We start from the raw sequence: 20,597 nt of genomic DNA, 5'->3' as shown, positions 1-20,597 counted from the left end.
CCCAGGAGACACTTGAGCTCCCAGCTCCCCCTGACCAGCTAGCTGCTCCCTGCAAGCACAGGCAGGTCTGAACAGAGCAAGTGTGATTTAGGATCCATTTGCTTTTACCAGCTGATCCATCTCTATTCTGAAGCTGGGGCACAGGTGCCAGTGTTGGTTCCAGCAGTAGGGAAAGCTGGACAACTCCTTGAGGACTCTTCCTGAGGCTGCACAGGGTCATGAAATCATGTCTGGGGACTTCCAGAGACCATGGGTGGGGAAGCTGTCACCCAGAGCAGCTCAGACAGGCTCCCCCAGCCTCTCTGGAGCCATGGTAACATCTGGGAGCAAACATCTCTCTGCTCCAGGGAGCCCAGCAGCTCTCCAGGCTCCAGGGATTGACCTCAGTGGTCGGAAAGGCCCACATTTCCCAGGCTCTTCCAGCAGCTGCCTTATTCCAGACCAATAGCCACTGGCAAAGACTTGTTGCACCAGGAGCTGGAGTCGGGCAGGTCTGTGGGTTGGGGTAGGAGCACTGAGGACATCGGGACTCCTGACCTGACTGGCCAGGATCAGGTCAAGACCCATTTGAGAGACACCCTCGCACACCCGAGTGGGGCAAATGGCAGCAGGCAGAGCCTCTGTGAAAGGCAAAGGCTGCTGCAGGAGGAGAGGGTAAAAAAACGGAAACGAAACGGAAAAGGGCTGCTCCTGTGAGAGCCGTGCAGCTGCGGAGGTGGAGCACAGACAGGTCACAATCAGCCACACACGAGGAAGTGCTGGGACACCAGCCAGCGTGGCCAGGCTGCAGCAGCTCCAGGTGCTGCTGATCTTTGCTAAGAAGGACCAGGAGCAGAGGCAACCAGAACTGCAGGGACCTCAGCCAGGACCTGGAGATCCTCTCTGCAGGAGTTGTCTTCCAGCCAAAACTTCCTTCTGCAAGGTGTGGGTGCTGTCTGGGATGGAGGGGATGGGGCAGCAGGATGGTTGCTGTGGGGGCCATGTGCTGGGTGGCACTGTGGTACTGGGGGGCTCTGAGGCCTGGGTGACCATTCCCACAGCCCCCAGCAGTGGGAAACACTGATGCTGGGAAGGCTGGACTGTCTGGGCGTGCAGGGTTTGGGGGTGCTGGGGGCCAGGGCTGCCATCAAAGCACAGGGACCCAACTTGTGTCCGTGAGAAATGAGGCTCTGGAGGGGGAATGACCCGGTCCCTGCAGCACCAGGGCTGCTGAGGAAGCTGAGTGGGACCAGCAGATAATGTGCTGAGGCTTCCTCCTGCACAGCTGCAGCTGCAGGGCTGGGGTTGCTCCATTGCTATCAGCCCCTGCAGAGCCCAGTCCATCCCTTCTCCCTCCCATATTATTGTTTGCCAGGAGGAAGCAGCTCACCCAAGTCCCACCTCAAGCTTTTAACCCACTGATGCCTGCCCTGATGCTCTCCACTCCCATCAGCCAGAGCCAGGCAGGGTTCACATCTGCCCTGGGAGGGTGGTTTGGTACTGGGAGCTTGCTCCAGGCTTTACCTCTCTGGCAACCAGAAGCACCACTTGACTTATCTCCCCCAAGCCACCTTGTGTCCCACGGGTCTCCCACAACCCCTTTTGCAGAGGGCAGACACTGATATTGCCACCCTGAATGCTTTAGATGCCATAATTCCCTCCTTCCTCTCTCTTCCCCTTTTTAGCTGGTTGGATCCTGTCTTCTGCTTCCTCTGGAAGCCCCCTAGTCTGCTGGGGGGGGCACCATGGAGACAGCAGCTTTACCAGCTCCACACAGACTTAACCCAAACCCCTAATAAGGGGTTTGGAGGAAATCCATCTTGAGGAAGAAAAATGCAGCACTTCTCCAGCTTCGTTTGACAGGCTGGGATTTAATCAAACCCTGGGATGTCCAGAAGTGTTCCTTGGGGAAGTGGAAATCAGACAGAACATCTCAGCAGCCTTCTCCAGATTGTCATCTTCTCACACAACTGAGCTCTGCCAAATTTTCCCCACTTCTCAACTGGCAAGGAGGGGACATCGGTGTCCCAGTGTCCCATCAGCACAGGCTGGGCTGTGCCCTCCCTGGTGATGACCACCGAAGGACACCTTTCCTGAGCATCAGTGTCCCTGCAGGAGCAGAGGTAGGTCAGCCACTGCTGAGCTTGATGGGGTGAGCAGAGATCCTCCCTGTCCCCTGTGAATGCACCACAGATGTTGATGAGCCCATCACATGCCCCCAGTGCCCCCTAAGAATAAACCATCCTGCTCTGTGCCCTGGGGCCCTGACACTGCCACACCCATGGATCTTCAAAAAGAAACCCGTTTGGGAGCACAGGAGGGTGCACCCATGGGTCACAGAGAGGTGCTCACCCTTCCTCCCACAGCTGGGCTCTGCCCATGCCTGTGCCCCCAGGGATGCCCACAAAAGGGATGATCCCTTGGCCATAGCACCCAGTCCTGCTCTGCAGGGTCCTGCCAGGGGTTTGGAGCAGGTCAGCCTCTCCCTGCCCATCCCAGGGGACCAGCTGGGCCTGAATTTCCAGCTTTGCAGAACAAGTTCCCGGGTGGCTGCACTTGGAGCTGGCACAGTGCCGAGATGCCAGCGTGCCTGACCAGTGCTGTGAGCGTGTGGGGGGGCTGTGGGAATGGTGATGGGGTTCAGCCAGGCATGCCATGGGCTGGGGCAGGCTTCCTGCTGCTGTCTGCAGGACAGGAGTTGCTAGAGGGGTCATCTCCTCAGGCCCAGAATGTCAGCACACAAATGTATCTGTTTCAACTCTCGACCCAGACCTGCTGCCCTGGAGCATCTTCCCCCTTTGTTCTCTCAGGGGATTGGAGTTAAGACCCTGTGATGGCAAGAACAAGGATCCAAGCTCATTCTAATGAGTTCTCTCCCCCATGTCCCTCTCCTTGGAGCCAGGGAAGTGACGCTGGGGAGGAACTTGGCTCCTCTTGTTTGTTATTACAGGATAAAATTACCCTTTAAAGCAGAGCCAGTGCTGTCAGGGCTGCATACCATCCGGGAACATCGCTCCTTCCAGCGGCTCCACACACTTCTGGGTATTGTGCTTGCACAGAGCCAGCCCAGCCCTGGTCACAGCAAGGGGGACGCAGGTGGGGGGATCCAAAAAGAAGTTTCCAGGCTCTTTTCCCACCCTGGGAAGTTTGGGAGCATAGGGAAAAGGCCTCTGTGTGAAGAGGAGAGCTTTTGTGACTCTGGGATGTGTGGAAAAGAGGAGCAGAAAGCAAGGGCTGGGAGCAATGAAAGGGAAGGGGGAGGTGGATGTCATTGGGGGTGTTTTGGGGTTTCTCTCATCTCCTGGGATGCTCACTCTGGCTCAGCTGGGGAGCCTGTGGATAGAGCAGCCTGCTGGTTGCCACTGTGTGAAGGCTGGGCAGTGGCGTGCAGCTGGCACCCATCTCACCACCCCACAAGTCCAGGGGCAGCTCAGCATCTCTGGGCATTGTGAGTGGTAAGAGGGATGGCTTCTCCTTCGAGCTCCAGCCTCTGTCCCTGGGGTCCCAAATCCAGGGGACCCCTCTCTCCTGTGAGCTGGATCCCCAGGAGACACCCCAGCACCCCAAGGCTTTGGAGGACATGGGGTTTCCTTAGCAGCAGCCTGGCCATCCCACCCACAGCTCTGGAGGTGTCTGGGGGCTCACTCAAGGTTTGACTGCCCCATGCTGAGCCATGACGTGCCTGTGGGGTGGAGGGGAAGGAAGCTGACCCGGTGGAGCCGAGCCAGGGAGAGCTTCCTGCAGGGAGCTGCAGCCTCCAGTGCCTCCCGTGCTGCTGCAGATGGCTCCGAGCGCGATGGAGAGCAGGCAGAGGGCTGTGCGAGCCCAGCGCGATGGAAAGCAGGCAGAGGGCTGTGCGAGCCCGAGCAGGATGGAGAGCAGGCAGAGGGCTGTGCGAGCCTAGCACGATGGAAAACAGGCAGAGGGCTGTGCGAGCCCGAGCGGGATGGAGAGCAGGCAGAGGGCTGTGCGAGCCTAGCACGATGGAAAGCAGGCAGAGGGCTGTGCGAGCCTAGCACGATGGAAAGCAGGCAGAGGGCTGTGCGAGCCCGAGCGGGATGGAGAGCAGGCAGAGGGCTGTGCGAGCCCAGCACGATGGAAAGCAGGCAGAGGGCTGTGAGAGCCCAGCGCTATGGAAAGCACGCAGAGGGCTGTGCGAGCCCAGCGCGATGGAAAGCACGCAGAGGGCTGTGCGAGCCCTTTGCAGCCGCTCCCCAGCCTGGCATCCGCCGGCTCGGAGCCGTTCAGGAGGCGAACGCCAGCTGGGGCCCTGACACCGCCACCTCAGCGGGGTGTCGAGGGAAGCCTGACTCATCCCCAGCAGGAGAATCTGAGACTTGCAGATGTAAACAGAGCTGGCCCTCGCATGCCAGGACATGTGACAGATACAGGAGAGACCTGCTGGAGCCACAGCCTGGGGCTGGTGGCATTCACACATGTGCTAGAGGCATGAACAAGAGCTGGAACGGGCCCTGCTCAGGAGCATCACTTGGGTGGGGAGGATGTGGCAGGATCCCTGCTATCAGCCTGTCCCCTCTCTGCTGCCCCTACCCCACTGGCAGCTTTTAGCAGCTCGTTTTAGTCCTGGTCTTTCTGTTTGACTGCCACTGCTTTCTTCCAGGGACACTCCTCCCAGTACAAATCCATTTGGGCCAGCAGGTCAGGAGAGGTGGAATAACTGCAGGATGACCAGGGCAATGGTGGCCTCACCACCTCTGGAAGTATTAAAAAAAACATATGTATGGGACATCTGGGGGATGTGGTTTAATGGTGGGCTTGACAGTGTGGAGTTAATGGACTTGATAATCTTAAAGGTTTTTTCCAACCTTAATTTTTCATGAGAGCAAAACTCCTGAGATGCCAGCCCACAGTACCAGCTTCAGAAGCAGAGTGCAGCCTGTGGTGTCAGGAGGTCTCCATGCATGTTATACTGGGATGGAGAGAGCATGGAAATGCCAGTCTGGGAGCATGGAGGGTCCCCAAGTGCCTGTTCCATCTCAGGAGCGGGGATCACTCAGAAACCTCACAGTTATTCAACACACTCTCCAGCACGTGATTTCCCTTGGGTTTAGATGTGCCATGCTGTGGGCTCCAGGCTGGGAGAGCTGCAGGCCAGTGGGGAGAGGAGATATCACAGCCACTTCCTATCCTTGCTTACCCTGCACAGCCGGTTTCATTTCCTTAATCCCCATCCCAGCATTTTCTTTGTTGTTTTCTTTGGAGGGGAGGGAGCTTTGCTGGAGGCTGCTGCTCACTGCAGTGAAGGAAGCACTTTCACACTCTGGGAGACCAGCGTGGACCGGTCTGTTCCCAGGTGGGCTCACTCTGCTCTTGGGTGCAGCAGGCGCTGCTCACAGGGGGACAGGGACCCCACCTCAGCAGTGGAGCAGATCAGGGTGTGTGTGACATCCCCTGCCCTGCTTGGGAGGACTATATTTACATGCATTTGCATACAGCTCTGCCAGATTTGCAGACTCAGCCCTGCTAAAACACCTCGTGCTCCAAATGGCCTTTTGCTCTTACATCCTTACAGCACCAGCTTTGGGGCAATGTGTTCCTACCTCAGCCAACTGGATTGGCCAAGCTTTGCTTCACCTGGTGCAATGTTGAGTCCTCAAGGCTGCAGACACCTCAGCTGTGCCATTGTCCAGCTGTGCCAGTTGCCCTGCCACTGGCTACGTCTGCTGGGCTGGGCTGGTTTTGGGCTTGCCCACAAGCTCAGCCTTCCTGCTCAGTGCTGGACAACAACAAGGGACTGTAGGAATCTTGTGAATCATGGATACTTTTGGAGTGATCCTGTGGGTGTGTGTGTGAGCTGGTTCCTGCTGTGCTGAGATGGGCATGGCTGCCTGCTTGCAGGAGGAGGAGTGGTCCCAGGGGATGTTCAGCACTCCAGGCTGAGCTGGGACAGCAGTTGAGGATGCTGCCAGCAACTTTCCAGGGGTGCAGAAGGGACAGAGGAGAGCTGGTTGGTGGCCAGAGAGTCTGGACCAGTGCTCTTCTGCAGCTCCTTACCCTCCTGGCCCATGCTGGGGCTGAACCTGATGAAGTCACAGTCTGGATGTCCTGGCTTTGCTGCAAAGCCCTGACCTGGATTCCAGATTGCTGGCCAGAATCTGGGAGAGCTGACCAGCACCCAATGCTGGCCAACACCGAGTGGGTTTGTGGCCACTCTGGGGGTATCCTATCTTTCCTTTTCCTGGCCCTATGAGCAGGCAAGTGCTGGGACACACAAGTCTACCCCATGGAAAGGGACAGGCTGGGTCAGGGCCGTGCCCCAGCCTGCTGCCACTGTGAGCTGGCCCCGAGTGTGTCGGGGAAGGTTTTCCAGCAGAGCTCAGAGGACCTGCTGGCACAGCCTTTCTGTGCTGCTGGCCAGTTCCCGAGCACGGCCAGGGCTCTGGTGAGTCAGCTGGAGCAGCAGCTCACATTGCTCATGCTGCATCAGCGCCGCCCTGGCTCCCTTAGCTTTTACCAGGTTGTGTTTTCCAAAAATGTGCAGCTGGAGGGATGGGGAGCTCGGTGCTGGGATGCTGGATGCTCATCTCCAAGGTGGTGGCAGGGATGGTGGCAGGCTCTGTGGAGGCACCTCAGCTGCTCACAGGGGTGGTGGCTGGGCTCTGAGTGTGCTCAGCATTCATGGCTGTCCTGGTGCAAGGCTTGGAGCCCCGGCCTGTGTGTGCCTTGCTCCAGCAGGAATGCTGAGCATGCAGCAGCTCCAGCCTGGAGCCAAGGGCTGGCCTCCAGCCCTCCGGAGAGAGGGGAGAGGAAGACGTGGCTCCAGGCCCAGCCTGCAGTGAGAAGAGCAATTTGGGCAGAGACCCGCGGTGCAGGGCTCCACTGACAGCTCAGGCCTTTCTCTGCACCACAGGGCGGCTGCAGGCAGCTGGCACGGCTGCTGCTGAAGCTGCCAGGAGCAGGGGAATGTGCTTGGAGTGGTCTCGGGTCACCAGGCTCTGGAAAGGTTGGATCCTGTGCTGGGAGGAGCTCATTAATGCCAGCAGGTTCTCAGACAAAGTGCCCTTGGGCTCAGGGACTCTGTCCTGCACCAATGCCCAGCTTCCCAAGCAGACTGCTGGGAAAGCTCCCTCAGTGGCAGGAGCCCAGGAGTATCCATGTCCATGCTGGGAGGGTTAGCCCAGGAGTATCTGTATCCATAATGAAAGGATTAAACCAGGAGTACCCATGCATAGCCATGCTGGCAAGATTAGCCCAGGAGTATCCATATCCATAAAGAAAGGGTTAAACCAAGATTATCTGCATCCATGCTGGGAAGGTTAACCCAGGAGTATCCAAATCCATGCTGGGAGGTTTAACTCCTTCCTGCCAGCAGGCACCATACCTCCATAAATCCAGGAGGGAGTTTTGGAGGGCAGGCAGGCCAGGGGTGCTGCCGGAACTCGGGCAGGAGCCTGTCCTTGTTTTTGTTTGCCAAGCTGGTCCGTGCTGAGCAAGCTCCCAGAGCAGCCAGTGCAGTGTGCCAGCTCTGACCTTGGCACAGGGAGTGCTTGGCTCCCCAGCCCAGCCTGGCAGGGCAGGCAGGCGTGTGGCTGAGGGGAGGGTGCAGTCCCCTCTCCTGCTGTCTGCAGGGATACAGCTGCTCCCCAGCAGCAACCAGGAATGGGGCTTAACTTGGGATGGTGGTGCATAGGTAAGTGGAATGTGGTGGTGTGGGTCAGTCTACCTCCAGGCACCCCAAGTTTTTACTGAGAAGGTGGTCAAACCCTGGAACAGACCTCTTGGAGAGGTGGTTGGTGTCCCAAGCATGTCAGTGCCTCAGAGGCATTTGGACAATGCCCTTAACAACATGATTTAACTGACCTAAATTGCTCGGGCACTTGGCCCCAATAATCCTTGGATGTCACTTTCAACTGAAAATTTTCAGTGGTGACACCATGTACAGGGTGCGGGTGGGATCCAGCCCCCCACTTGATCCAGGTGGGATGCTGGATCAGGTGATGACAGAGTGGCACAGTGGCGCTGACCACACCAAGCACAAGGTGGGTCACCCTGGTGGTACAGGGACAGTGTGGCACTGGGACCTGGGTTCAGAATGGATTGAGAGCAGCCCTGAGGAGAAGGGCTTGGGGGTGTTGGTTGTGCAAGAAGCTCAACGTGACCTGGCCCTGTGTGCTGGCAGACCAGAAAGCCAAACGTACTCTGGGATCCATCCTCAGCAGAGTGGGCAACTGGCTGAGAGAGGAGATTCTGCCCTTCTGCTCTGCTCTGGTGAGATCCTATCTGCAGCACTGCATCTAGTCTTGGGCCCCAAAATAAGAAGGATGTGAATCTATTTGAGCAAGTCCAGAGAAGGCCATAAAGATGCTCAAAGGTCTGGAGCATCTCTGCTGTGGAGACAGGCTCAGGGAGTAGGGGCTGTTCAGCCTGGAGATGAGAAGGCTCCAGGGAGACCTTGGAGTCCCTTCCAGTATCTAAAAGGGCAGCAAAAGACTTGAAGAGGGACTGTAGACAAGAACACAGAGTGCCAGGACAAGGGGGGGATGGCTTTGAAGTAACAGAGGGCAGGATTAGATTGGATATTAGAAAGAAATTCTTCCCTGTGAAGGTGGGGAGGCCCTGGCACAGGTTGTGCAGAGAAGCTGTGGCTGTCCTGTTCCTGGAAGTGTTCAAGGCCAAGTTACATGAGATTTGGAGTAACCTGACCTAGTGAAAGGACTCCCTGCTCATGGCAGGGGGTTGGAACCAGGTGGTCTTTAAGGTCCCTTCCAACCCAAACCATTCTGGGATTCATCAACCATGTGGCTTGGTGGATCCACCCTGGCAGCCTCTCCCTGTTGGCCTTTTGGCTTGGCTTTTCCCTGGTGGCCTCAGGACCTGCTGCCCCTTCTCCCATCTTTGCATCACTTCTCCTTCTGTGTAACCAGGCCAGCCTGGAGAACTGGGCTGGGAGCTGGGACGCCCTGGTTCTCACCGAGCAACCTTGGCAGCAAATGCTCTGCTCCTTGGTGTGGCCCCAGGAGGGTGAGAGTGGTGCAATGATTTCCTTGTCACTGATATTGCCCTGCTCCACTGGGCTCCAAGACCTGACGATGGTCTAATTAGTGTTTCTGCCTCACAGGGCTGGTGGGAGCACTGCTCAGCCTTGTCCTTGCATGGAGGGTGTCTCACCAGGGCTGCAAAGGCTTCAGTTCCACTTAAAACTGGGTCGACTCAGTAGGATCTAGGACAGGTAGGAGAAAGATGGTCTTGGGAGAAAGGAGAGGAGCAGGGTGCAGCCCCCCAACAGGCATTGGCTTCTTCACCCCTGCAGCCTCAGGGATGCTCAGAGGTGCCAGGGTTTAGGAAGTGGCCTGGCAGGTGTGGAAGCAGCACGGCGTGACTGTGGCATCCCTAGGGTGACAGCCTGCATTGAGACTGCTGCTGCCTGTCCCTTAGCTCAGGAAGCTGGGAGTGCTCTTCTGCTGCTTCCCTAGGATGCTGGAAGCTGGTGGGATGGGGAATGTGGATCAGTGCCAACGCTCTGCTCCCCCAGAGTGCACTTTCTGATTGGCAGAGGTCTGAGCATGGCTCAGTTGGATGCAAGAGCTGAGGGGGGAAGGCAGGGTGGGGTGCTGGGTGTCACAGAGCTGGGAGCAAGGATGTTTGGGTGTCCCTCTGCCACGGACTGACTGACTGCACAGCCTTGGTCATGTCACTTCACTGCTGGAATGTGAAACATGCCCGGGGTCCCTCAGAGAGCACTGAAGCCTGGGAGGCTGTGCTGGCCCTTGTGGGGGGACACGGGGGCGGTGAAGGAGGAGGTATTGCTCCAGCCATTGCTTCCCTGGCAAGGGGAGGCTGTGGGCGCTGTGTGCGGCAGGAAGGCCAACAGCCCGGGGCCGAGCAAGCCGGGCTGCCCCCACTCCCCTCGCCCCGGGGCGGTGGGATCCTGCTCCGGCTCGCGGTGGGGCTTGTGGACCCCCGGGAACGCTGATGGGCCGGCGGGTGTGGAACCCCCGCGGGCCGTGGCGGCGGTGGCGGCGGTGGCGGTGGCGGTGGTGGCGATGGCGGTGTCGGCAGCGGTGTCGGTCGCCTCGGGGAGGGAGGTGCTCCCGTCCATGCAGCTGCCATTGGCGCTGGCTGGGCCGTGGTTTCCTGCCGAAATCACATGGCTCCCGCGTTTCCATGGAGAGAGCCGGGGTGGGCGCTGCCAAGAGCCTGCACGAACTCCCCGCTTGCTCCCGTCCATGGGAGTGGAACAAAGGGGATGCACCGAGCCAGGCCCGCTTTCGCCCCGCGCCTCGCCCCCCGCCTCTCCTGGGACATGTGAGTGCCACCCGCACCTCCGCACCCCGCGGGCACGGGAGGGTCGGGGGGAGCGGGGTTGGTGGCCTCAGCAGGGCTACACCCTTGGGGGGCCACGTCGCCGCAAGCCACCGCCCGCCCGCCCGTGTCCCCTCTGCCGCCAGCCCCGCTGGGCGCCCCACGCCGCGCTCGGGTGCCCGGGCTCGGCGGGAGGGCAGGGACGGGGACACGGACACGGACACAGACACGGGCTCCGCTCCTCCGCCCCACTGCGGACCGGAGCGATCCTCCGCGCTTCGGCCGGGACCGTGGCCGGAGCCGCCCGGAGAAGGAGCCGCCTGACAGTGGGGTGTCAGGGCGAGCAGCCCCAATATCACCCGGTGCCCCCCAGACCCTGTCTGGGACAGAGCAGCTTCTCCAGCCACTCTTTCGCTCCCGGGTTGGGAATGACGCTGGTGGCACGAACAGTGCCCTGCCCCGAATCCCTCGGGACTCCAGGCAGGGGTACGGGCAGGGGTACGGCGGGCGAAGGAGAAGCTGCCCGTGCCCATATAGGGCCGTGCCCGAGCTCCAGAGCCCTGGATCCCGCGGGAGAGGCTGCAGCCATCGCCCCCCGCGGCAGCCCCGCGCCGGGCGGGACCCGCCGGGCTCCCCGGGGACCTGGGTGCACCGTGTCAGCTGGGTGCTGCCTCCTCCTCCCCTCCGGGGCCACGGGGGAGGAATGCTCGGGGGAATTAATGAGACAGATCTCGCTTTGTTGCTGGCCCGATCCTCCTGTCTCCCAGCCCTTCCCAGCCTGCCAAGAAGTGCTCGGGAAGGCCTCGCGCCATTAACCCTTCCCCTGCCGCACCTCCGGCCATCCCGTGGCATGCAAACAGCCTCAGCGGGTTTTGCCCTTGCCGCATTCCCAGAGGAGACTCCCGAGGGCACCGGGAAGTCCTGGGCATTCTATAAACCCCATATCTCCCGTCTCCTGGCCGGTGGCCTCACTGCGTCCCCCGGGCAGGGCTGGGACGGGAGGCTGTGACGCCGCCGCGCAAAATCCGGCAGTGCAGGGCTTGTCACTGGCTTGTCACCAGTGGCGTTGCCTCCTCTCGGCTCGTGAGGTCCCCGGTGCCTTGCCACAGTCCCCTGGGTGGAGAGGAGCTGTGGTGGCGTGTTGGTATCCCTGGCATGGTGGTGGCTGAGTCCCCATGGAGGACATGTCATGATGGGGTTGAGCATGGAAATGGGGGCAGCAATGGCAGGGATGGGGGATGTCGAGGGGAGCAGCTGAAAGGTGTTGAAGTGCAACGAGGGAATAATTGTTGATCTGCAGTGGTGAGGACAGGGATATCTCTTCCCAAGCCTTGCTGAGGCTCCTGGTCAGAGCTGCTGCTTTGCCCAGGACTCTGCTGGCTGGGTTGCAGCAGGATGCCTGCGATGGGCATTGGACAGGAGGAGCTGGATGGGTGTAGGGTGTCCCCAGGAATGCCATCAGGCTGGGATCCAGAGCGTGCCCGTGGCTGAGGCTCCTGCCATGACACTGACCTAAAGGACAGGACCCTGGGAAACCCATGGCGGGCAGGGAGCAGCTGGCATTTGAGATCCCCTGGGCACAGTGAAGGCAGCCCAAGCCCTGGCTTTGCGTGGGCTGAGGCCAGTGCTGGGCTGGGACGAGCTCCCCGCCGCGTGCTTTGGGGTTATTTATAGGGCTGCCATTTATATCGCTTCTATTTCTGCTGCCGTGTGGGGACTGTGCGAGGAAGCGAGGGGGGAGGGCTCGAGTCTGCCACCGCCCTGTGCCCAGCCCCTCCAGGAAAGGATGCTGCCACAGCATTAGGGCCAGCCTGGCTGGGGGTAGAGCCTGGCTTGGCATGAGGGCTGGTCCTTCTCCAGCCCTCAGGGCATCCACTTGTGGAGAAAACTCTGCATTGGGCTCCCAGGATTTTTTGGAGTTGGCTTTGCCAGTTTTAGCAGAAAGTAAAGTCCGAGAAGTCATCTGTAGCACTGTGGTGGGGGTGACCACCTGCAGCTCTAGGACCAGCTGTCCCAGCCCAGGACAGGTCACTTGGTCACTTACTGTACTTCTTCAAGCTGTGACTGTGTGTCTTCTTGCCAAAATTGTCATCTCCTGCCTTCTCCCAAGGACTCCCCCATGGCCAAGAGCTATTTTGGCCCCTCACCAGGCTGATTCCATCTCCACAAACCTTTTGGGCCAGCCATGACTTTTAACACTGACTGAGGCTGGTCTATGCCCTTTTCTGTCAGGTTTCCAGCTGTGGTGACATTCCCAGCCACTCAAGGATGTCTGTGGAGTACTTGTCCAAAACAGCCTGAAATAGCTTCTTCATCACCTTGGCCTTTGGTGCTGGTGCCACTAAGGCAGCGTTGAACTGGGGCTGGTGGCTTCTCCAGGGGCTTGGTGGGCTGGAGAATTTCCCTAGAACTCTATTGGCAGGATGTGGGATCTAAGGGAAGCTGGTCTTCTATCCCATACAGGGCAGGGAAGTGGGAATAACCTGCTGGATTTTTCTGCCTGTGGACAAACTGACCGTGGCTGTATGTGTGTGTCCAAGCGTGGCTGCCCAGGGAGTGTTTGCGTGTTCAGCTGTTGTGGTTGGGGTGGGGATGCCCAGGGCAGATCCCTAGGCCTGGTACAAGGAAGGCATAAAGGGACACTGCCAAAAAGGGAGCACCTGGGGCATTACCCCCACAACATCCCTGCTGCAGAGGAGGGATTGAGGCAGCCAACCTGGCAGATTGAGCTGAGCCAGAGTGGTGAATATGCAGGGAAACCTCCTGAGCTGAAGAGTCACATGGAGATGTCCCCTTCCTTGCACCCACTCCCTATTCCCAGCCCAGCCCGGAACAGGGACTCATTTAACTCAATTACCACCCTGGCACTGCTGGTGTGGCTTGTGCCCTTCCTCTGCCCTCCCTTGGCAAGATGTCCTGAGCTGTCAGGCCCTGCCAAGTGCCTTGCAGGGTGCTGTGAGGTGCTCAGAGGGCATGGCTGATGGCATATGCCCTTCTCCAGTACCCTCTGCCACTTTTGGAATGCCTGCCCCTGTCTCCTACCTGCTCCCGGTGGTCTCCCCAGGGGTGATGCCCGGGATGGTGCCATGCCAGGCACCTCACCCATGTGTCAGCTGCCACACAGATCCCCCTGGGACTGCAGACTACGGAGAGGCAGAGTCCCCACAAGCAGCACAGCCTGCCTGTCACCCCTCTGCGAGGGAAGCCTGGAAGTCCCTCGCTCTGTGTGACACCGGGGAAAGCCCCTCCCGCAGCTGGGGCAGCTTCAGCGTGGCTTTCTCATTAACCTTTAATGAGAACAAACAAGCTGGCATGGCCGGCGCTGCGGGCGCGCTGCCTGGCCGTGTGCCGGCCGCGGGCTCCGCACGCTGCCAGCCGGGGCAGGCTCTGCACTAGGATGGCCGGGGCTGGGGCGGTGCCGGCAGTGATGCCATTCCCTGGGGGAATCAGCACGGGGTGAAAAGCCGCTGGTGGCCACTGCCCACGGCAGCCGCCAGGATGGGACTCTGCCCTTTGGTGGGGAGAGCCGGCGGGATGCATCGTGTCCGGGAGAGGTAGGAGACGTGGTCTTTGTGCAGGTTCTGGAAGGCTGGGGTGGAGATGGGCTTTGCAGTGTGATGGGCTGCTGGCTCCCCATGGCACTGGCACTGGCATGGAGGCTGCAGGCTGGTGGGCACCTGGGATGGTTTTTCTTTGGATGCTTCTGAGAGCCAGCCCAGCCTCACCAGCTCCAGCTGTCCTCCCAGTGTGGCTGATGCTGTGCACCCACCTGGGCACTGGGACCTTAGGCTTGGGTCACAGCACTCTCTGGTGACACTGCTGCAACCTCAGCTCTGCAGGCCTGACTGTGGCTTTCTCCAGAGCCACATGTGGGTGCCCACAGTGGGGCAGCCCTGCCACCATACGTGGGTGGGAGCCCCTGATGCTTCTTGTCCCCTATGGGACCTGCGGGGACGGGACCTGCTCTGGGCTGGGGAAGCAATCCCACAACAGGCTCACTCTCTGGGAGAGGGGTTAACTTTGTGGGAGGACCTCATATCTGCAAGGACCCCCAAGACTCTGTCTCAGTGCTTTTCCTCCTGAACCTGTCCTGACCTTGCTCTAAAATCAGCAGCAAACAGGAAAGGAGCCTGGGAGGGAGGTGTTTCTTCCTGCTCCAGTGACGTGGAGAGGGGCAGCTGATCCCAGCCTGGACAGAGCTGGCTGCTCCAGCCTTTGTCCGACCTGGAGAGGGGCTGCAGTCTTGGGTATTCCCAGGACCAGTGCTGAAGCATGGTGACATCTGTGCCACAGAGTCTCCTGGTTGTAGAGGCACTAAACAGGGAGCTGTGGGCCTAAGAGGTGCTGCTGGCTGCTGGCATTGGCATGGAGAGCAGGTGGGTCTGCCACACTGTGCTGTGGGAGCTGGACCCCCATGGAAAGCAGGACAGACATTCCCACGTAGGAATTGCACCCCAGCGTCTTTGGAGAGCCCTGTGAGGGCTTCACCTGGCTGAAGTGAGCTCCTCCAAGGCTTTGGATACTCAGGATACAAAGTAGGGACTTTTGAGCAAGGAAACCCTTTTCCCAGTGGCTCCTGGGTCTTGGAGGATGCCCACAGGCATACCACGGGATTGCATGCTGTGGGAAGCCTACAGCAAAGCCACGGTGGTTTTATATATACATAAATACAACTATATATATTTATTATATTTATATATACTTATATTTAAACCCAAGCAATGCAGAAGCAAGCGGCAGTGGTGTGAGCATCAGCTGCCCACGGCTTTGTGCCTGCCCGCAGTGGAGCCGGCAGGGACGGGGGTGAGGGGCTGTGCATCCCCCGCCCAGCCTCGGGTCTGTGCGGCTCAGGGCCGGCGTTCGGCAGGGCGGTGTGTGCCCCTGGCATGTGCTGGCTCTGGGTGCCGGCGGGAGCGGGGGTCTCTAAGGGAAGCGATCAGAGAGGGGCTGGAGCAGGGGGGGGGGGTGGTTTGCAGTGTGTTCCCCTCCCTTCCACCCGTGCCTCAGTTTCCCTAGGGGGACGGTGGGGAGGGAAGCATAGGGACCGAAGTGTGCTGTGCTCCTGGTGTAGCCGGTGCTGGTGGGGCCCCTTCCCTCCAGGGGGGTCAGGCATCCTCCCCGTGTCCTCCCATCCTCCGTCCCCTTGAGTCACGCCGGGGCTGCGGCGCTGGGCAGTGATGTCAGCCCGCGGGCAGGGGAAGCGGGGGAGGAGACTGCTGCCCGGGGGGGCCCTCCGGCCACGGCCCCCGCACTCGGGCGGACAGACGGCATGAGAGAACAACAGCCACCCGGGACGCTGAGCCCAGCCCGAGGGGGATGTGCTGCCGCAGCACGCCATGAATGGCAAACCGAAAGGTACCGAGCACCGGCAGCGCCAGGGCTCCCCAGCGAACGGCGATAATTTGGGGACCCCCAGCAGTTCGAGGCTCCCGGGGTGATGTGGCTGGGCTCAGGCGGGGTTTTTTGGGGTGAGGAGTTTTCTTGAGGGGAAAGCTCTCCCTGACAGGGACGCCAAGGACATACGCACCCGCCACCTGCAAGGGATGTGGTTGTCACGGCATGTTGTGCTGACGGGGTGGCAGGATAGGGTCTCCGTGCAGGATAGAACCCCCTGGGTGCCTGATCTGCTCTTGCCTACACTGAGATCCACTGTGTCTCAAGGCAGGAGAGGGGCCACAGCTGCCAGCTGCTCTGGGGTGATGCACCCCTGATGCCAGAGCAGCACCCGATGCCATGGCAGCACAGTTCCTCAGCAAACTGTTTTTTCCCCGCTCATGCCCCCATGTCTATTGACGACAAACAGAGCCCATCTTCATGTCAAGCGTCCCTGGCATGGTGGCCCCAGGGGACCTGGGCAGAACAGAGGGCCTTGGGGTTGCTTTAGTGCACTTGGACCAAGTTGTCTGGGCAGGATTTGTGGGGGCAGCTACCGGTACCCAGCAGAGCACTCTGGAGATGTTAGGGGGAAGGTGGCATGTGGGACCTCCACAAGGTTATGCCAGTCCCAGGAGGATCCCTCCAGAGGTTCCCAGCACTTCTGAGAGGGATCACAGCCCACTCAGGAGCAGAGTCTGGTGCCCATGGCCAGGATGCAGCCCCGTCTCACAGGGTACCGAGATAAGTAGTGTCCGTGGGGACCCTGACTGGGTGCTTGGTTTGTGCCTTCGGTGGTGGGGGACTCACTTCACCAGGACCACTGTAGTCCTGGGCTGGTTCCCAGGAGCCATCCTAGAGAACACACTGGGCTTGAGCTTTGCCAGCCCCTGGGAAACCCCCTGCCTCAGAAGGTGGCTGCTTCCCTGTGTTACAGTTTGGGTTTGCATCTCCTCCTGGCTGGAGACAGGGAGCCTGTGGGATGAGTGGCAGGGTCGGGGGCTGTGAGCCCCCCCGAGGAACTGGCTGTGAGTGTCCGCCTGTGCCGTGCCCTGCCCTTCCTCAGGGATACTCCGCGGGGTAAATAAGCACTTCCTCCAATTCTTCCCATTCGCAGCTCCTTCCCTTTCCTGCTGCCCTCCCACTTGGCCCAAGGAGCCAGCAGCCTCCCCTGGCCACAGGGGCGGATATCAGCGCCATGTCCCTACTGCCATGGGGCTGAGAGCACCCAGCACCCATCCACCCCAAACTGCCGAGAGCAGCCAGCACCCAAACAACCAAACCGCCATTCCCTGTTCCCGTGGGGGGCTGTGACCTTATGGCTGAGACTTTCTCTCCGGGTGAGTCACGGGAGCCCGGATGCCATTCACTGACTCATCTGACTCCCAAAAGCCCCCAATCCCTCTCTTTGCCCAGCACGAGAAGGAACCGGGGGTGTCCTGCCTTCCTGGAGGAGAGGCAGAGCGTGGAGAGGTCAGGGAAGAGGCGGCTCTCAGGCTCCTTGTGACCAAGGCGTGATGGCTTCGGTCCCCGGATGCTCCCATCCTCTGTGCTGAGGGGGGATGAGGCGTGGTGGGAGGAAAGAGCTGCTCCAGCCCACGCTGGGAGCCGGCCAAGGGCCGGCCCGGGGCCGGAAGGGGCCGGCGGGGGCCGGGGTACGTGCCTGGGTCGGGGCAGCGGGGCCGCAGCTGTGCAAACACGGACGCAGCGGCTGCTCCCGGGGGAGCCGAGCCAGCGGGCTGCGTTCACAGGCTCCCGAGGTCACCCCCGCCGTGCGCCCAGCTTCCACCCAGAGGTGCTGGGGTGAGGTGTGGCAGGACCCCCCACTTGCCCCGGACACCACGGGCAGGCTGATGGTCCCGGGGCCATCGTGGCCTCCCCCACTGAGGGACAATGCGCCCTGCTGTGCCCCGGGGATCGCCGCAGTGCCATTAGTGCAGGGACCACAGCCCAGCCCCTTGGGTGCCTTCCCCGAGGTGAGGGGTGCTGGAGGCTGCTGGGTTGGCCACCCTGGGCATTGGTGGCCTTCTGTGAGTGACATCCCTGGAAGTGCTGGTCAGAGCACCCCCAGTTCCCAGGGCTGCAGGGCTGGGGACTCAGGGGGAGCCAGTTTGGGGCGTCTCCGACCAGGGCAGTGTTGATAAACCCGCCGGAGCGACCTGAGGCTGGTGTCTGAGTGTCGGAAACAGAAACCAGCTGGGACCAACCCAGCCGGTCGGACTGCCCCCTCCGCTGCTCAGACCAGCATTCTTGGGATCCCAATCATCTCCAGAGCACCGGGCGTCGAGAGAGGAGCCGGCAGCCGGGCTGGAGAGCCCCGGGGTGGGCTCCAGCAGCCCGTGCTGTGCTGCTTGTTCAGCTGCTCGCTGCCCTTCTGGCCGCTGCCCACGGGCAGTGCTGGCCAAGGACGGACAGAGGGACACACTCCCAGGATTGCATTTCCTGCGCTGGGAGATCTGGAGGCAGTCTGTGGCACGGAAAAGGTGAAAAGCTTGGTCGGGAGGCAGGTTTGTTAGCACTGAGCCCTAACTAAGGGCAGGGGGCGGTGGGGCTTGCTGGGACTGAACCTTTGGGGCAGGAACTTTTCTGCTCAGGAGAGACAAAGGATGTGCTTGGGGCTTTAGCCCATGGCAGGGACATGAGTGTGCCGGTGCTGTGATGGTGCCAGCCAAGCCTGGCACGGGGCTCACCATCCTGGGCGAGATACGGTGCCCATGGTCCCTTCCAAGCATGCCCCAGGCTCTGCTCCCTGTGGGGGCTGGCTGTGCTGCTGGTACCAGGTACCTCTTATCTCGGTAATGTCAGGAATGCACTATGCTGGGGATTTTTCCTCCTCTGTGATCCAAGCCGAAGAGTGCCAGGAACAGAGACCCCACATCGTGCCTGCCCTGCCTCATGCAGGGAGTGCTGCCCTTCAGCTGGCTGCCGGTGCTGGGCTGGAGCATCCTTGGGGCTCCTGGAGCATCCTTGGGGCTCCTGGAGCATCACTCCTGCAGAGCAGGGGTATGGTGTCCCCCCTTCCCTGAGGGGGCTTGGTGTCCTGGCACAGCATCTTGGTTGCAGGATGCCAGATCTGGGGATGCAGGGTGCCATGGTGCATCGTGGTGGATGTTTGGGGGAGAGCCGGGTCCAGGGCTGGAGTGCAGGAATGTGGTCCTGTCAGCAGCCACTGCTCCCTGTGCCAGCGAGGGAGCCTCCAGTGCTTTGGAGCAGGACCCAGAATGGCACAAGTGTCTGCTGGAGCCTCCAAGGTGCCTGTGGAGGTGGCTGCAGATTGCTCTGAGTTGTGCTGGGGCAACAGTCCTCTCCAGCACGCCCAGCATCCTTCTCCCCCTCCTGCATCCTCCTTCCCTTGATGCTCTCAGCATCTTTCTCTCTGACAACCTCAGCATCCTTTCCCAGTGTGGGCTCCTGCCTGGGAAACCCTCCTTAGAGGGCCCTCTGTGCTCCAAAGTGGCAATGTGGGCTGGAGAAAGATGGGTTGGCAGGACTGTCCTCACCTTTAACTGTGACCTGCCCCACACATGAGAGCCTTGTCCTGTGGGTGGTGGGTGGCTGAGCCACTGTAGCACGGGTGCCACAGGCCCTCCTCACTCAGTGGGGAGCAGATTAAAGATCCCTGCAGAGGGTAATCTGCCCAGGCCTGCAGGTCAGCCGGGCTGCCAGGGATTACAGCTCTTGGTAATGAGCTTAATTGGGACAGTGTTGTCCTGGAAAATGGAGGGACTGGCACCCAGATAACGCTGTGTCCGTGGGACCCGCCGAGTGGCTCCGTGGTGTGGGCTGGGACACGAGTCCCAAGGGGGAACCAGATGGACCTGCTGCCTCCTGGCTCCACTGGGATAGAGGTGAGTGGTGGTAGTGGTTAGCTTTGACTGCAAATGGCTCCGGCACATCCTGGGTGCTGCAAATCCCTGGCCACAGCCTGGCGTGCGGGGTGGTGAGGGACACAGTGAGTGGGTGTGAACCATGTGGGACCAGGCTGAGCTGGGCTCCTGGCCATGGGGAAGGAGTGGGGTTGGGATGGGGATGGGATGGGGTGGGGGTGGAAGCCCCAGCAGTGCCTGCGTCCCTGCGCTGTTCAGTCGGCCATGCTGGAGACAGGAGGAAAGGCAAAGTGAGCTCCTTAGGTTGGAGGGATGTGGCTCTGGAAAGGCAAAGTGAGCTCCTTAGGATGGAGGAAGGTGGCTCTGGCTCAGTCTGTCAGCCAGGGAAGCTGGCTGGCGTCCCTGGGGTCCTGCCTGTCTGTCCCTGGTGGTGTGTGAATGCTGGGCACCGTGTGGGCTCATCCCCAGCAGCTGCCACAGCTCTGCTCAGGGCTGGCTGGAGCAGGGGGATTGACCTGCCATCAGTGGTGGCCAGAATGAAGTGGAGCATCCTGCATCCTGCTCCTCAGCGGCTGCCCTGTGGGCTGGGCTCCTTCCTGTGCACAGCTGGCAGTGCTGGGCGTGGCAGGGGCAGGAGCCCTGTTCTCCCCTGCTCTTGCTTTGTCCTTTGGGCTGCTCTCCCCAAGGCCCAGCCCTGGCCAGGGCTACAGGGATGGTTCCTGTGATGCAGACTGGCAGCCAGGTGCAGGCCCTGAGACTCAGAAAAGTGCTCTCTCCCTGGCTGGCATAAACTGCATCAGCTGTGGTGGGGACAGGCAGCTCATGGCAGTGGTTTCAAGGTTCCTGACGCTGTTGCTGCCAGGAGCAGAGGACAGGGTGCAGCAGCCTTGGGGCTGGACACGTGTGGCCTGCACAGAGTTTCCAGGGTCTGGCAGGGAATGGCTTGGCCTTTTCTTCCCCCACACAGAGCTCCTGGCAAAGCTGGGAACTTTTCAAAGTGCTTTGTTGTCCTTGGGTTTCCCTCCTGGTTGCTGGAGTGAGCGGAAGCAAGTGAGGAGTCAGCGAAGGGCTGGGCAGCTGAGTCCAGCCCTGTGTCTTTCCTGCCCCTGCAGCAGGGTGGCCTGGGTGACAACGGACATAGGAGAAGGTGGGGTT

At 60.3% G+C, this 20,597-nt stretch overlaps 1 protein-coding gene across 4 annotated transcripts in view; it reads left to right on the top strand.

Moving 5' to 3' along the window:
- Positions 1–1,693: 1,693 nt before the first annotated feature.
- The window catches only part of RIPOR1 (RHO family interacting cell polarization regulator 1), a 30,819-nt gene continuing 11,915 nt past the window's right edge, over positions 1,694–20,597 (top strand). For 2 of the 4 annotated variants that reach the window (XM_071440614.1, XM_071440615.1), the window contains exon 1: positions 9,984–10,245. In XM_071440614.1, coding sequence (XP_071296715.1) covers positions 9,984–10,245 — 262 coding nt within the window. Of the gene's footprint in view, positions 2,103–9,983; positions 10,246–15,446; positions 15,598–20,597 lie in introns of those variants that run through there. The other 2 variants (XM_071440619.1, XM_071440616.1) reach the window with 2 other exon arrangements.

Source organism: Agelaius tricolor, unplaced genomic scaffold, assembly GCF_023055355.1.
Source record: "Agelaius tricolor isolate 1412-34295 unplaced genomic scaffold, bAgeTri1.0.p SCAF_15, whole genome shotgun sequence".
In the NCBI taxonomy this organism is placed as follows: domain Eukaryota; kingdom Metazoa; phylum Chordata; class Aves; order Passeriformes; family Icteridae; genus Agelaius; species Agelaius tricolor.
The sequence above is the reverse complement of the archived record's forward strand: the minus strand, read 5'-3'. Positions and strand labels throughout refer to the sequence as shown.